This window comes from Pleurodeles waltl, chromosome 3_1 (genome assembly GCF_031143425.1).
Source record: "Pleurodeles waltl isolate 20211129_DDA chromosome 3_1, aPleWal1.hap1.20221129, whole genome shotgun sequence".
NCBI classification, from domain to species: domain Eukaryota; kingdom Metazoa; phylum Chordata; class Amphibia; order Caudata; family Salamandridae; genus Pleurodeles; species Pleurodeles waltl.
In genome coordinates, this window is record NC_090440.1 from 731608321 (window position 1) to 731623641 (window position 15321).

The 15321-nt window shown below is 45.2% G+C and overlaps 1 protein-coding gene across 1 annotated transcript in view; it reads right to left on the minus strand.

Moving 5' to 3' along the window:
• DCDC1 (doublecortin domain containing 1) overlaps positions 1-15321 on the minus strand; it is a 1098140-nt gene that overhangs the window by 255110 nt on the left and 827709 nt on the right. The window contains exons 22-23 of the mRNA XM_069223476.1: positions 12199-12306; positions 9595-9694 (exon numbers count right to left, since the gene is read on the minus strand). Of these exons, the coding sequence (XP_069079577.1) occupies positions 9595-9694; positions 12199-12306 (208 nt within the window). The remainder of the gene's footprint in view (positions 1-9594; positions 9695-12198; positions 12307-15321) is intronic.

Consider the following 15321-nt stretch of genomic DNA (forward strand, 5'->3'; position numbering starts at 1 on the left):
CAACCATTTTTATTGACCCAAATGTCAGAAAAAGTCAAAGAGTGTTGCAGCTCCTGTGTCACCTGCCAAGCCAGTGGCAAGACAGGGGGCAAGCCAAAGGTTCCCTTGATACCACTGCCAGTGGTTGGGACTCCCTTTGAGCGGGTGGGGATTGACATTGTTGGTCCCCTCAACCCACCAACTGCCTCAGGTAACAGGTACATTTTGGTGGTTGTGGACCATGCCACCAGGTACCCTGAGGCAATACCCCTCCTCGACCGTCACTGCTCCCACAGTGGCTAGGGCCCTACTTGGTGTGTTCACCAGAGTGGGGTTCCCAAAGGAGGTGGTCTAAGATAGGGACACAAACTTTATGTCAGCCTATCTGAAAGCCATGTGGGATGAGTGTGGTGTTACTTATAAGTTCACCACCCCCTATCATCCACAGACCAATGGTCTGGTGGAAAGATTTAATAAGGCCCTGAAGGGCATGATCATGGGTTTGTCTGACAAACTCAGGAGGAGATGGGATGTTCTCCTCCCATGCCTGCTGTTTGCCTACAGAGAGGTGCCACAGAAGGGGGTTGGATTCAGCCCCTTTGAGTTACTGTTTGGGCACCCTGTAAGAGGCCCATTGTGCTTGGTGAGAGAGTCTTGGGAAAAGCCTCTCAGAGAGTCCAAGGAGAATGTACTAGATTATGTGCTGGGCCTGCGGTCACGCATGGCTGAGTACATGAAGAAGGCAAGCAGAAACCTGGAGGCCAGCCAGGAGCTCATGAAGCTCTGGCATGATCAGAAGGCTACCATGCCTGAGTATCACCCAGGACAGCTGGTGTGGGTTTTGGAGCCCATGGCTCCTAGGGCACTTCAGGCCAAATGGACTGGGCCCTATCCAATTCTGGAGAAAAAGGGCGAGGTCACCTACTTGGTGGACCTTGGCACCCCCAGGAATCCTCATAGGATCCTGCATGTTACCAGGCTGAAACCCCACCAGGACAGGGCAGACATGACCATGCTGATGGTCACTGATGAAGGGAAGGAGGAGGAGAGTGAACCTCTGCCAGGCCTCCTGTCCTCAAATGCACAAGATGGGTCAGTGGAAGGAGTGGTACTCTCTCCCAAGTTGACAGACCAGCAACAAAAAAACTGCAAACAAGTTTTGGAACAGTTTGCTAGTCTGTTCTCCCTGACCCCTGGACTCATCAATTGGTGTGTCCATGACGTTGACACTGGTGACAGCTTGCCTGTCAAGAACAAGCTGTACAGGCTGTCTGACCAGTTCAAGGCCAACATCAAAGCTGAAGTGGCTAAGATGTTGGAGCTCAAGGTAATTGAGCCCTCTGATAGTCCTTGGTCCAGTCCAGTGGTACTGGTGCCCTAACCTAATCCCCAAGTGGGAAGAAGGAATTGAGAATTTGTGTGGACTACAGAGGTCTAAACGCAGTCACTAGGACTGATGCTCACCCCATACTAGAGCTGATGAGCTCATTGATAGGTTGGGGGCTGCCAAATTCCTGAGCACATTTGATCTGACCTCAGGATACTGGCAGATTGCCTTAAGTCCAGGAGCTAAGGAGAGGTTGGCATTTTCCACACCAGAGGACCACTTTCAATTCAAGGTGATGCCCTTTGGCCTGGAAAATGCTCCTGCCACCTTCCAACTGTTGGTGAATAGAGTCCTGTCCGGGTTGGAATCTTCCAGTGCAGCTTATCTGGATGATATAGCTGTATTTAGTTCTACCTGGGAGGACCACCTGGTCCACCTGAAGGGAGTGCTTCAGGCCCTGCTTCAAGCAGGCCTGACTATCAAGGCAAGCAAGTGCCAGATAGGGCAAAGCTCAGTTGTGTACCTGGGTCACCTTGTTGGTGGAGGCCATGTACAACCTCTCCAGCCCAAGATCCAGACTATCCTGGATTGGGAGGCTCCTAAAACCCAGACTCAGGTCAGGGCCTTTCTTGGCCTGACTGGGTACTACAGGAGGTTTGTTCAGAATTATGGGACCATAGTGGCCCCTCTGACTGAGCTTACCTCCAAGAAACAGCCCAAGAAGGTCATTTGGACCCCAGAGTGTCAGAAAGCTTTTGACACCCTAAAACAGGCTATGTGTTCAGCAGCAGTGTTACTGGCCCCTGACTATAGCAAGGAGTTTATAGTGCAAACAGATGCTTCAGAGGAAGGGATTGGGGCAGTGTTAGGACAAGTTAATGAAGAGGGCCAAGATCAACCAGTTGCCTTCATCAGCAGGCGACTACTCCCCAGAGAGAAAAGATGGAGTGCCATTGAGAGGGAGGCCTTTGCTGTGGTCTGGTCCCTGAAGAAGTTGAGGCCATACTTGTTTGGCACTCACTTCCGTGTACAAACTGACCACAGACCTCTCAGATGGTTGATGCAGATGAGGGGGGAGAACCCAAAACTGTTAAGGTGGTCCATTTCCCTACAGGGGATGGACTTCACAGTGGAGCTCAGACCTGGGACTGCCCATGTGTAGTGCTTTCCTCTTATTTAGTTTCTAAGCACTAACATAACACAACAGAAATGCACTTCTGAGGTCAAAGAAGACTTTTATTGTTGTTAATTCTTAATATTTATGAATGACGAATTAGTAGCTTTCAAGTCCGCGTTAATCAAACAAAATATATCAGTTTGCAATATACACAGCAGGTTATATTTATAAGATATTGAATGCAAAGCAAAACAAATACTTCACCGTGTAGGAACTATTTACAGCTACATCTTTCTAAGGTCTGCAAGCTGATGACCCCTGTCAGCCGCGAGAAAGAGTTTCATCTACCCACACGGGATGCTGGCAGCTGGCACCAAGCTCCAGCACGAGGTCCGGCAGATTCGAATCTCACTCTCTGCAGCCTGTTACATTCGTTACAAAGGTGTGCCCCCTCCTCTCAGACCTGGGAAACTGAGCAAGCCTTTTGGAGACTGGCCAGGTCTCCAAGACTACTCCTGTTCCCAAGCTCAAGCGAAGAGAAAACAACACCCATGTACTTTCTCTTATCAGGTCTAGTCTACTGTGAGAGCAAAACATCTTGGTTCATCTGGTGCAAAAACACAGCTTGGAAAAATACAGCTTGGATTCTCAACTGCAATGTCTAACTCCACGTTAAAGGCAATGGGCAGCTAACCTAAATATCAAATGCAATGTCATGTTAAAGGCAATAGGCAGCTAACCTAAATATCAAATGCAATGTCTAATGTCATGTCAAAGCCAATAGGCATCTAAGCTGAATACAAAATGTAATGTCTTATATCATGTCAAAGCCCATAGGCAGCTGAGCTGAATACAAAATGCAATGTATAATATCATGTCAAAGCCAATAGGCAGCGGAGCTGAATACAAAATGCAATGTCTAATATCATGTCAAAGCCAATAGGCAGTTAAGCTGAATACAAAATGCAATATATAATATCATGTCAAAGCCAATAGGCAACGGAGCTGAATACAAAATGTAATATATGATATCATGTCAAAGCCAATAGGCAGAATATCTAATAGCATGTCAAAGTCAATAGGCAGCTAAATTGAATACATCATGTCAAAGTCAATAGGCATGCAATGTCAAAGCCAATAGGTGGCTAGACTGGATACAGCATGTCAAAGCCAATAGGCAGAATACAGAATGAAATGGCTAATGCAATGTCAAAGCCCATAGGCGGCTAAACTGAATGTAATGGCTAATGCCATGTCAAAGCCAATAGGCAGAATACAGACTAATGACTAATGCAATGTCAAAGCCCATAGGCGGCTAAACTGAACAAAACATACCATGTGCTACTGGTGAACATTGAGCAACTAATATGCGCAGTGGTGAAACACAAAGTCATTGGTCAAAACAAACTTTATCAAATGGCAGGACACCATGCCAATGCAGATGGCCTTTCCAGGTTTTTCCACTTAGCTGATGAGGACTACCAGGGTGTAGGTTAGTACCCATCACCTTTCATCTGGGGGGGGCATTGTAGGAAAGTCCTCCTTTTTGCCCTGGTCACCCCTACACGTTTTGGACAGGTACTGGTGGTTACTGACTCTTGGCTGTGCCCTGGGTACTGCTAACCAGTCCCAGGGCCAGTGCTCTGTGTAAAATGGATATGCAAATTAGGCTAATTATAATTGGCTAAGTTAACCTACCTATAAGTCCCTAGTATATGGTAGGGCTTGTAGGTTTAGGGACCGCAGCATAGGTAGTGCACCCATAGGTGCATTGCTGAGGTGCCCAGTGTCATTTTAAAGGCAGGCCTGCCTTGCTGGCTGCTTTTAAATTAAAGTTATATGCAAATTCGACTTTGGAATTACAAGTAGTTCCAAAGTCTTAAACTACCTTATTTTTACATATAAGTCACCCCTACGGTGTGCCCTATGTGCCCCTAGGGCTGGGTGCCATGTAACTATAAGCAGGGACTTTATAAAAATAGTTTTATAAGCCCTGGTGAGGTCAAAACAACCAAATTCGTTTTTCCCTTATTGTAGTGCATGGCCTTCATAGGCTAGAATGGGAAGACTTTATTTTAATTTTTAAAGTCTTCTTAAATGATGCATACCAAGAGTTTGGTATCAAATTAATTGTTGTAATAAATCCCACAACTTCCAGTTGTTGGATTTAATATAACTTGTTCAGGTAAAGAGTTTTAAACTTTACCTGAAAAGTTGCCAATTTCAGCCCTGCATTGTTTTTGCTGCTGTGCTCTGATTGGCCAGCCTCTAGCAGCCTAGCCAGGCTACCTTGATGAGGTGTGAAGTGGCCTGGCTTCACACAAAGGATTGTGCCTGTGGGAGGGAATCTCCCCTCAGCAGATGGTGAGGCAGGAAGGGGGAGGGCTGCCAAACTGGTCTTCAAAGGCAGAGAAGGACATTTGGAGCAACCAGCAACACCCCCACATCCTGCAACCGGACAACTAGGTGCCCCCTTGATTAGATTAAGAGAGGGCAGGAGAGGGGTGTGTTTATGATTTTTAGCCACACCAGTGGGTGGGCTCAGCCAGATGTAACCTCCAAAAATCAGATTGAGCCACGGTGGATTTTAGGAGAATGTTGCCTCCTGGGATTGATTTTTGCCACACTTCCCAGGAAGTGGTCATCACAGGGGTAAGGACCCTGCACCTGATTGGAGAACCAGGACCCCCCTGCTTTTCACCCAGGAGCAAGGATAAAACTGGCAGACCTGCACCCACACCTCAGATCCCCATCAGATTCCAACAAGGAAGAACCAAAGGAGAAGAAGGACTGCCCTGCTGGACCCCTGGCCTGCACCTGGAACCTGCACTCAGAAGGACTGCACCAGCTGCACACTTGGGCTTCACCACAAGAAGGACTTTGCCTGGCTTCAACTGGTTCAAGGAGGGAGTCCCTGTTTGCTACAGGTGAGAAATTGCTAACCAGAGTCCCCTGCACCAACTCCTGAAGAAATCAACCAGCTGGGCCCTGCCCAGTGGCCTAAAAGGAGTTTGCGCCAGGTGCATTCTGGGAGTTGTAGTCCGCACACCCCAAGGACCATCTCAGAACTTCTGGACCCTTGGGGTGAGATGTGGACCTCAAATGAACCTTAAAAGGACATCTGGGAGAAGCCCCAGAAGTTTAGAGAAGTTTGGAGAACTTTTGTAAAAAAAGCTCCATAGAGGGACTGACCCGCCGCGGCAACTCTAGCCGGCTTGCCTCAACCGCGACCCGGCCTGATTTGCTGGTTCGTCCCGGTAAAGAAAATCTAAGAAAAAGAGACTAAGTCCGAAGGTAAAAAGTTGACCGGGACCTTCCAGCCAGCGTATCCGAGGAGGGCTCTAGGGACGTCGGATCAAGATCCAGGTTTACCCCGGTCGAAGGATTTTCACCTCGAAAAAGAGACTAAGTCCGAAGGTAAAAATCTCCACCGAGGATTCCCGCATCGCGTATCGGGAGGAGGGCTCCAGGAGGTCGGATTGGACTGGCAGGTTTGTCCCGCTGAAGAAAATCTTCTAAAAAGAGACTAAGGGGGTCATTCCGACCCTGGCGGTCCATGACCGCCATGGGGGAGGGTGGAGGAAGCACCGCCAACAGGCTGGCGGTGCTTCCTGGGCTATTCTGACCGTGGCGGTAATGCCGCGGTCAGAAAAGGGGAAGCGGCGGTTTCCCGCCAGTTTTCCCCTGGCCCAGGGAATCCGCCATGGCGGCGCTGCTTGCAGCACCGCCATGGGGATTCCGACCCCCTTCTAGCCAGCCTGTTTCTGTCGGTGTCCACCACCAGAACCAGGATGGCGGGAACGGGTGCCGTGGGGCCCCTGGGGGCCCCTGCACTGCCCATGCCACTGGCATGGGCAGTGCAGGGGCCCCCTAACAGGGTCCCACAAAGATGTTCACTGTCTGCTTTGCAGACAGTGAAAATCGCGACGGGTGCCACTGCAGCCGTCGCACCCCTGCAACTCCGCCGGCTCCATTCGGAGCCGGCTTCCTCGTTGCAGGGGCTTTCCCGCTGGTCGCGGTCGCCCGCCGGCCCAGCGGGAAAGTTGGAATGACCGCCACGGTCTTTTGACCGCGGTGCGGTCATTCGGCGGTAACCGCATGGCGGGCGGCAACCGCCGCCCGCCGCGGTCAGAATGACCGCCTAAGTGTGAAGGTAAACTTTTAACCGAGGCTTCCCGCGGCCTGTAGCCGAGCAGGGCTCCATCGCGGTCAGCCTTAAACTTTGACTTTGCCCCGGTCGAGGTGCAACCAGATGACCCGATTGGCGCTTTTTGTTTCTAGGCGCTAAAAAAAAAATTATTCTTTAAAAATTCATATCTCCGGTTCCCCTTATCCGATTTTATTCGTTTTGGTGTCATTTTAAAGATAAAAATATAATCTATTTTTTTTATAAATTGGTTTTTGATTTTTAAACAGTTTCCTGTGTTTTATTTAATTACTGTTTTGTGATATTTGAATGCTTTACCCTCTGTCTCCTAAGTTAAGCCTTGATGCTCGTTGCCAAGCTACTAAGGGTTGAGCTGCGGTTAATTTACTGAGACCTAACTGGACCTTAGTGGAGGTTGGTGGGCTATTGCTAAGTGTAGGTACCTACCTGCCCTTACCAATAACCCATTTTCCAACACCCACTATTTGTGACTTCTGCCAGTGTACTGGTCACCCTTCTGTGAATGGCTCTGCTGTTGTAGTTTGTGTATTCCTCCCAGACAGTGACACAAAGGGAACTAGATTTAGGTAGGATGGGCCATCCTGATAGGATAAATGGGTTGGAGCTCTGCCATGCCCCATTTGAACTTCAAAGGGCTTGCCACCAGAACACACAAAATACCTTACACCAGTCTTTTGTTCCCCCATACTTCTCAGAGCCTTGTCAGGGGAAAGGAAGAACTTTCTATAGCCATATGTGGAGGTAGGACAGCGTGTTCCCCCACACACTGATGCCAGGTATAAATATTCTACTTTATTCTTGTTCTAAATCAAGCAGATTCATAGAATCCATTTGTTTACTTTAGGAACCTGTACAGAACCCATTGTTTGGAACTGTGTACCTTTGGCTTTTTTGAAGTTTGATGGGAGTACCGTACACAGGACCAGTTATTCTCTAAATACTCCCGATATATTAGCCCTCTCTTGTTTGTTTTCGATAAATATTCTACCTTCAGAGCCATTCTTCAGACTACTTCCGGATCTGTGGATGTTACAGAAGAAGGATTGCCCTGTTGCCAGAGGCCTGCCCTGCTTCTGAGGATTGCCTTGTTGTTTGAGAAGAAAGCTTAGACCTGCTACTTTCATCCCAGTCTAACATGAATGACTCCAAAGGTCAGTGTACTGACCTCCTGTGTGACCTAGGAATATAACAAACTCCAGTGACCTTGCTTCAACTACCTAGATGACCTGTTGTACTGATCATCCCTGGACTTGCACCTGGACCTGTCTGAGCCCTGCTGACCTCTACTGGAGTGAGTTCCTGATCCACAAGAGGTGCCTCCCCAAGTCCTGGACCTATAACTGGCATCAGTCTGAGCTCCTCTCCAGAAGAAAAAGTGAAAGCCTGAAGTTTGGGCTGTTGGCAGCCACAAATGGGGCCCTTCACACTGCAATGACTACCAACCTGAAACCAGCAATGACCAGTAAGGCAAGAGCTGCACTTTGCAGTGCAGCAGCCACAGTCTGCAGTGACCACTAATGCAAAGCACCTGCATCGACCGTCAATGACGCCCAACAGGCTCTTTGACCTTCAGTGACAACAACCTATGTCTGCTCTTTTGGTTACAGCGATAACTGTCTGCAATGCTCTCCCTGCCTCCTCCATTGTGAATGGAACTCTTCGCACCAGATTTTGAGAAGGCAACTCTTTAAGCAGTATTAACAGGGTGCCTGTATCTGACTCATGCTCCATCGCGGTCAGCATTGAAGTTGTGATATTCCCCGGGGCAACCATGACCAGATGACCACGAGTGGAGCTTTGTGGTTTTTAGTGCTATATTTACTTAAAACCTCAAACTTAATCATCTCGGGTTCTATTGATTGGGTTTTTGCTTTTTTCATTCTGGTATTATTTTATTTATTTATTTAAATGTACTATATTTTTCTAAATTGGTTTGGGATTTTTGTTTGTGTTGTGGTTTCACTTTATTACTGATTCAGTGCTACATAAATACTTTACACATTGCCGCTAAGTTAAACCTGATAGTTTTGTGCCTAGCTGCATTAAGTTAAAGCACAGGTTTATTTAGTGCTTTAGAGGTTCATCCTGACAAGGATTGAGACTATTGTTTGAGGTGTGTTCTCATTCCCCTCAACTTATACTCAATTTCTCACAAACAAGGAGAACACAAAGAGAGGATGAGAGGAAACAGTCTCTCATGCTTGCAATGCAAGATCTGACGTCAGTCGTGGAAGGGATCGTTCAGACAATCAAAACATGGTGAGACAGAAATGCTACTTAGATGGGAAAAACACAGTAGGGAGGAAAAGCCATCAAATCAGGGACTGGTGAGTGAGCTAGACAAGAAAGCCACTGAATCATGGATAAGGAATGGCCAAAGCCCACTTTCAGTCTACATTGGGTAGAATAGGTCTGTTTGAATTTAGGAAGACCTAAAAAGTGGATATACATGCATGTCATCTCAACTTTTTAATTGGGTAATATTTTTCTAAATTACACAACATTTTCAGTGCTACCGTTTTCTGAAGTGGCTATAATATTGGTCAATATAATACACATCACCCAATGTTTGAGAGATGCAAACATATATATATTCAATACATTTCATACTCATGGCCCTGAGTACCATATTTTATACTTCGGTAATGACATCAAAGTTATACACAGTAGGAAAATGTTTCTGAAGCAAAGAAACCCAAACTCATGTCTTCTGGATGGTTACTGGGCTGTCACCAGGGAGTACAACATTTGTTGTACACAGGACTCTATTTCAGTCAATTCAAGTCGGGCTCGCCCCCTTTTCATCAATATCTAATTTGAAGGAATGTTCCTCAGTTAAAAGCGGGCAAGCAGAGGGCATTTATTCTTGGATTCCTACAATCTTATCAATTACATCTCACAGGATGAAACCGGTGAAAGGCAATTAAGGTGGGAATATACACTCCAACCTCCCCCAACACTCATGATATTTTGAAAAATATTCATTCTAACATATTCTCTTACCAGTTGATCTCTTTCAAGGCCACTCAAAGTAAATAGTTCCGCACCTTTCTCATCAAACAGTCTCCTAGCAGCAAATGGTAAGTTCAATATTGAAGTGCACCTGCAACCACATAACATTAAAGCATACGATAAATAAACAAGAGTTAACACTGCATAACTGGAGCACGCCCATACTGTCAAGTGAGCCCTTTCCAGAATGATGTGTAGGGGTTCGGTTTCTTGGAAACACAGATCCCCAAGGTCAAACTGGTTCATTTAGTGTAAAATGATTTCAATATGGGCTACAACATACAAGCCACGATAAAAAGCAAACGTTTCCAACAGCTGTGATGTCACTGCAAACGTGTCACTCAATGTAATCTCCTCTGCAGTGACAATACAAAGCCTATCTCGTCATTCTGCAGCTTCCTCTATTTATGGCTGTCCCACAACTCACCTCTCTGATTCTAATGATATATTTTTTTTTCTCTCTCTCTCGCTATGCTTGTCTAACTCGGGGGAAGGTGTGGCAGGTGTTACAGTGGCATAGGCACTATAAAAATAAACTATCAACAAGAAGATGATGTTCATCATTTTGGTGGTTCCAAATGTAGTCTCTTACAAATAGTGTCGGAGGATGGGAGCCCATAGATGCATGCTTATAGGTGATGTAAACATCGATCCAAATTCTAGAACTCTGAGAAGTCAAGAAATCGGGGATTTCAAAGGATGGTGAGACATGGGGTGCGTCCTATTCCAGAAGGAGAAACCGCATGGTCTCAATGTCTGTTGGAGCTGATCCTCTGTGTTTAGAATTCTTTTGGCTGCAATCTGAGAAGGAGAAGGCCCAATGCATCTGATTGATTGAGCACCGAGGCTCCGTCATTAAATCTTTCATGCCATTGTGAACCAACAATCAACTCAAGTGTTATCAACAATAGAAACATTTCAGTGTAGAAATAGCTGCCTACTTTCAATTAGGACTAATGTCATCTACATTAATAGGGAAAAAGTGACTTATCCAGAAATGGACTGAGCCTGGTTCTTATTTGTTAAAGTTCATGGTCGTGGCCAACATATTGCTAGCAGTAGTAGTCATGGGAACCGTTTCTCTGCTATTACAAAATCACCCCGATTCAATAGAAAGTCTTGGAATCTAGGCAGACCTGGGCAATCAAAAAAAGGGAAACCATGATGAGAGATCAGTAAGCTGGGTGCTTTGAACACAAATGACTGAAGAGAATTCCTGAGAGAAAGAAAAAAACAGACAATCACACGTTGCAAAAGACCAATGAGAGAAAACAATCGTTAAATCAAACGTGGATGTGACATTGAATTCCAAATGTTTACACTTCTTAACCATTTGAGACTTTCCCTAAGCTTTTCAGTATACATTAGTTCACATCCATGTCAAAGTCATTTCAAGAGGCTTCTATTACATAATATATATTTTGTTTGACGAGGAAGGGGTCACTTTGTAATTCGTCCACCGAGGCAGGAAGCTCCTCAGTTAATCTAATTTGCACTAATAATCTATCTCCTCGAGTGATAAACGCTGCAGATTTAGTATTATATTCAAGCTTTCAAAAATGCATTGAGTTTACCAACTAGAATTCGTTGGTTAAGAATTATTCTAATTATATCTTATTTTTTCTTATGAATCTAAAGCACAGCCATGCTTTATAGGATCAACTTTCCAGTTAATTTAATTAATAAATGAAATCTCAGAGTACAATATCTCTTTTCCAAGTAGCAATAGCAAATTGAAAGGATTATTGAGAGAAATAATTGAAAAACCCTCTTGAAAATACAGTTTGAACATGAAAAACTCAAAGAGTCAGCTGATTGGACATCTATTCATGAAAATAAGCTGAAAATTAGGACACAAACAAAACTGACCTAATTCTTACGAAAAAAATGGAAATCTACCACCACGGGTTTTCAGCCTTACTTTGGTGCAGATATACACCTTTTTGAATTTCACAAACATGTTTAGGTAACAAATAGAACCCAGTACAAGTCACAGGTTTTCAGGCGTATGCATGGAAAACCTATATGAATTCTGCTTTCACAAATAAATATCTAAATGTAATTTTCACATGCAGGAACAAATGAGAAAATAGAAATGCACATGGTGCGTTTTTTTTTTATTTTTGTTCTCCGTGGAGAAGCACATATTCACATATCCTAATCAATTTGAGGGTATTTCTCTCATCCTTGCTATCCAGGAAAGGAATTTACAACTGGTTTTACGAGTGCGCAACCAACTTTTGAGAATAGGGAAGGTGGTTTTGAACGTTTAAGAAAGCCTATTTGCACATGTACATTAAACTTACATACATAACTAGTTTTGAGAATCAGCTGAATGTGGCTATTAGGGATGTATGCTTCATGGAAATATCAGTGTCATGAATTCAGAGTTCAATTACCACTACAATGTGAATATTCCTTACTATTGAATTGGCATTATGAAATTAAAAAGTCTCAAAGCACAGGGTATTTTCAGACTTCATTACTTCAAAATTTGGTCAAAGTACAGCAAATTAATCAGCATAACATTTTTCTGGGCACTGATACTAATGTGAGCCAAAATAAAGAATAAAAAAAAATAGAGTTGTTTTTCACCGTTCCAAGAACTGCTGAAATTCAACGTTGTGTGCTTTTCTTTCAGCCTCCTTTTCTAGTTGGAGCATTGTCTTCTTTGTTGCATTATTCTTTCCAGGGGCCACATTTCTAAGAAAATTATGTATTCGTGATTTAAGAAATTTACATTTTTACATTTGAGAAACATTCCAAGACAACATTTATAATTAATTATACACAACTAATCTTAAATTAGAAAAAAAAACCTCATAGGCAAGATTCTCAAATGCTTTTGTTCCTGTAAGTGAACTGTAGGTGTTCAAAAAGGTTATGTTCCTTAACACCACTTTCTGATTCACAGAATACGCAGAGCTGATTTTGATTTCTATAATAGTAATGTGTTCTTACAATGACAGAAAATCCACCAACATTGCAGATTTAGCAATGCAGTAAAACCAGGGTTAAAAGAAAAAAAACGAATGTAGGAAGTGGCCTTCCAAAATGCAGTAAAGTACATCCACAAACTTGAAAGTTTCTGGGTATTGGATGAAATGTGAGGAAAGAGGGCATTACTTTCTTCTAGTAATGGCTGCTATTACTCTCCACTAACCAAGCCTTGGCCTAAATAGGATTGCCACTGAAAAAAGTATTGAAAGCTTGCAGGTAAACCGTGCTTGTGACAACACCTCTCTCTACGCCCCTGTAGGAGGCTGGCTTGGTTTATAGTGGGTACCTTGGGTACTTACACCTTATACCAGGTCCAGTTATCCCTTATTAGTGAAGTAGTAGTGTTCTAGCAGCTTAGGTTGATAGAGGTAGCTATAGCAGAGCAGTTTAGGCTGAACTAGGAGACATGCAAAGCTCATGTAATAACACTTATAGTTACACAGTACTTATAGACAAGTAAAGACAATACTCAGTGTTACCAAAAACAAAGGTAGATTATTTGGGTGACACAGTACCAAAAATATCTTGGAGGCAATACTCCTTCTGGAGGTAAGTATTATACACAATATATACACTAGACACCAAAATAAGGTAAGTAATTAGACATAGAATAGTGAAAACAATAGGAAATGCTATAGAATGCAATGGGAGAAAATAGGTCTGGGGCAACACAACCCATATACTAAGAAAGTGGAATGCGAATCACAAATTCCCCCCTAGACAAGTGTAGTGTGTGCAGAATCACTGGTAGATTATAAATGCAGTTGAGTTAAGTAAATTACCCCACCCCAGAGGCCAGAAAAGAAGGAGTAAAGCACTGCAAGTTTCCTTAGGACACACCACACCTCGTGATATGGATTATTGCAGTAACCAACCAAGTCTGCAAACAACAACTGCTGGATTCCTAGACCTGAAGACCTGCAAAAGAAGTCTAGAAGTCGAAAGAAGTTCCAGGAAGGACAGAAGCCCCTGCCAACCCAGAAGAGGGTGGAAAAGAAGAGTACCTGGTTGGACGAAGACTGCAGGAATGCATCCTAGGAAGATGCCAGCGGGTTCCTGCATGATGCAAAGGATGTCCCACGATGTGAATATGGATGCAGACATGATTTCGTGTTGAAAGTCGCCAACAAGCTTTGGTTACGACAAAGTTGCATTTTGCATCAAAATGGCGCTGGCTGGACCCAGGAGGGACCTGGGGTCCTCAACTCTGTGTGAGGAGGAAGAGGGGACTATCGGCACTTTATAGAGCCCTCAGAATGCCAGGCAGCACCCACGGGAGTCCCAGGACGCAGGGACAAAGGAGGTGCAAAACACAGTTGGTGCAGCACTACAAAGAAGGGTCCCACACCGCTGGAGGTCAACTCAGCAAGTTGAGTGTCGCAGGATAGAGTGCTGGGGACCTGTGCCAGGCTGTGCACAAAGGAATTTTGCAAATAGTGCACAGAGGCCTCAGGAGGTAAAGAAGACGCATTGCACAGGGGTACTGTCGCTCTCAGGAAAGGCAAGGTCTTACCTCCTCCAAATTGTGTCAGCAGGACCTCAGGACAGTCTGTGTCGATGGGGTCCACCCTCTGTGTTTCTAGGAGCAGGCTCGTCACTCTGAGAGGAGTCCAGGAGTACCAGTCATCGACTTGGAAGGTGCCTGCGTGAGCAGGGGAGTGACTCCGTCACCCCACGGGAGATTTCTTTGTTCCTTCTGGTGCAGGAGGAAGACAGGAAGTCCTCAGAGCGTGCACACCGTGGAAACTGTTGCAGTTGCTGACTGGAGCAGAAGTTGCAGAAGAAAAGTATCCCTTGTGGATATTTTGTTGCTGTTACATCAGTTCCTGGAGCAGGCTGCAGTTGATCCAAGGTCAGAGGATGAAGTAGGAATTGCAGAGGATTCCTGCTGGAAACATGCAAGTAGAATCTGAAGAGAACCCACAGGAGAGACCCTAAATAGCCCTGAGAGGGGGATTGGCTGCCTTATCAGGTAAAGACCTATCAGAAGGGTTCTCTGATGTCACCTGCTGACACTAGCCACTCAGAGTCAAAGCAAGATGGCTGAAGTCTGGGACACACTGGAGGAGCTCTGGACACCACCCATAGGGTGGTGATGTACAGGGGAGTGGTCACTCCCCTTTCCTTTGTCCAGTTTCATGCCAGAGCAGGGGACAAGGTGTCCCTGAACCAGTGTAGACTGGCTTATGCAAGGAGGGCACCATCTGTGCCATTCAAAGCATTTCCAGAGGCTGGGGGAGGCTACCCCTCCCCAGCCTGTAACACCTATTTCCAAAGTGAGAGTGTGTAACACCCTACTATCTGAGGAAATTCTTTTTTCTACCTTCCTGGGACTGAGCAGCTCAGACCCCAGGAGGGCAGAACACTATCTGTGAGGTGCAGCAGCTGTAGCTGCAGGTGAAAGCCTCAGAGAGCTGTTTTGGCAGTACTGGGGGTCCATAGTGGAGCCCCCAGGATGCATGGAATTGGCTCCCCAATATCCGATTTGGAATGGAGGGACAATTCCATGATCTTTGCACCTTACATGGCCATATTCGGAGTTACCATTGTGAATCTACATATAGGTATTGACCTATATGTAGTGCACGCATGTAATGGCATCCCTGCACTCACAAGGTCCCGGGAAATGGCCCTGAGCTATGTGGGGGAACCTTTGCTAGTACAAGGGTGCCCTCACACTTAGTAACTTTGCACCTAACCTTCAGCAAGTGAAGGTTA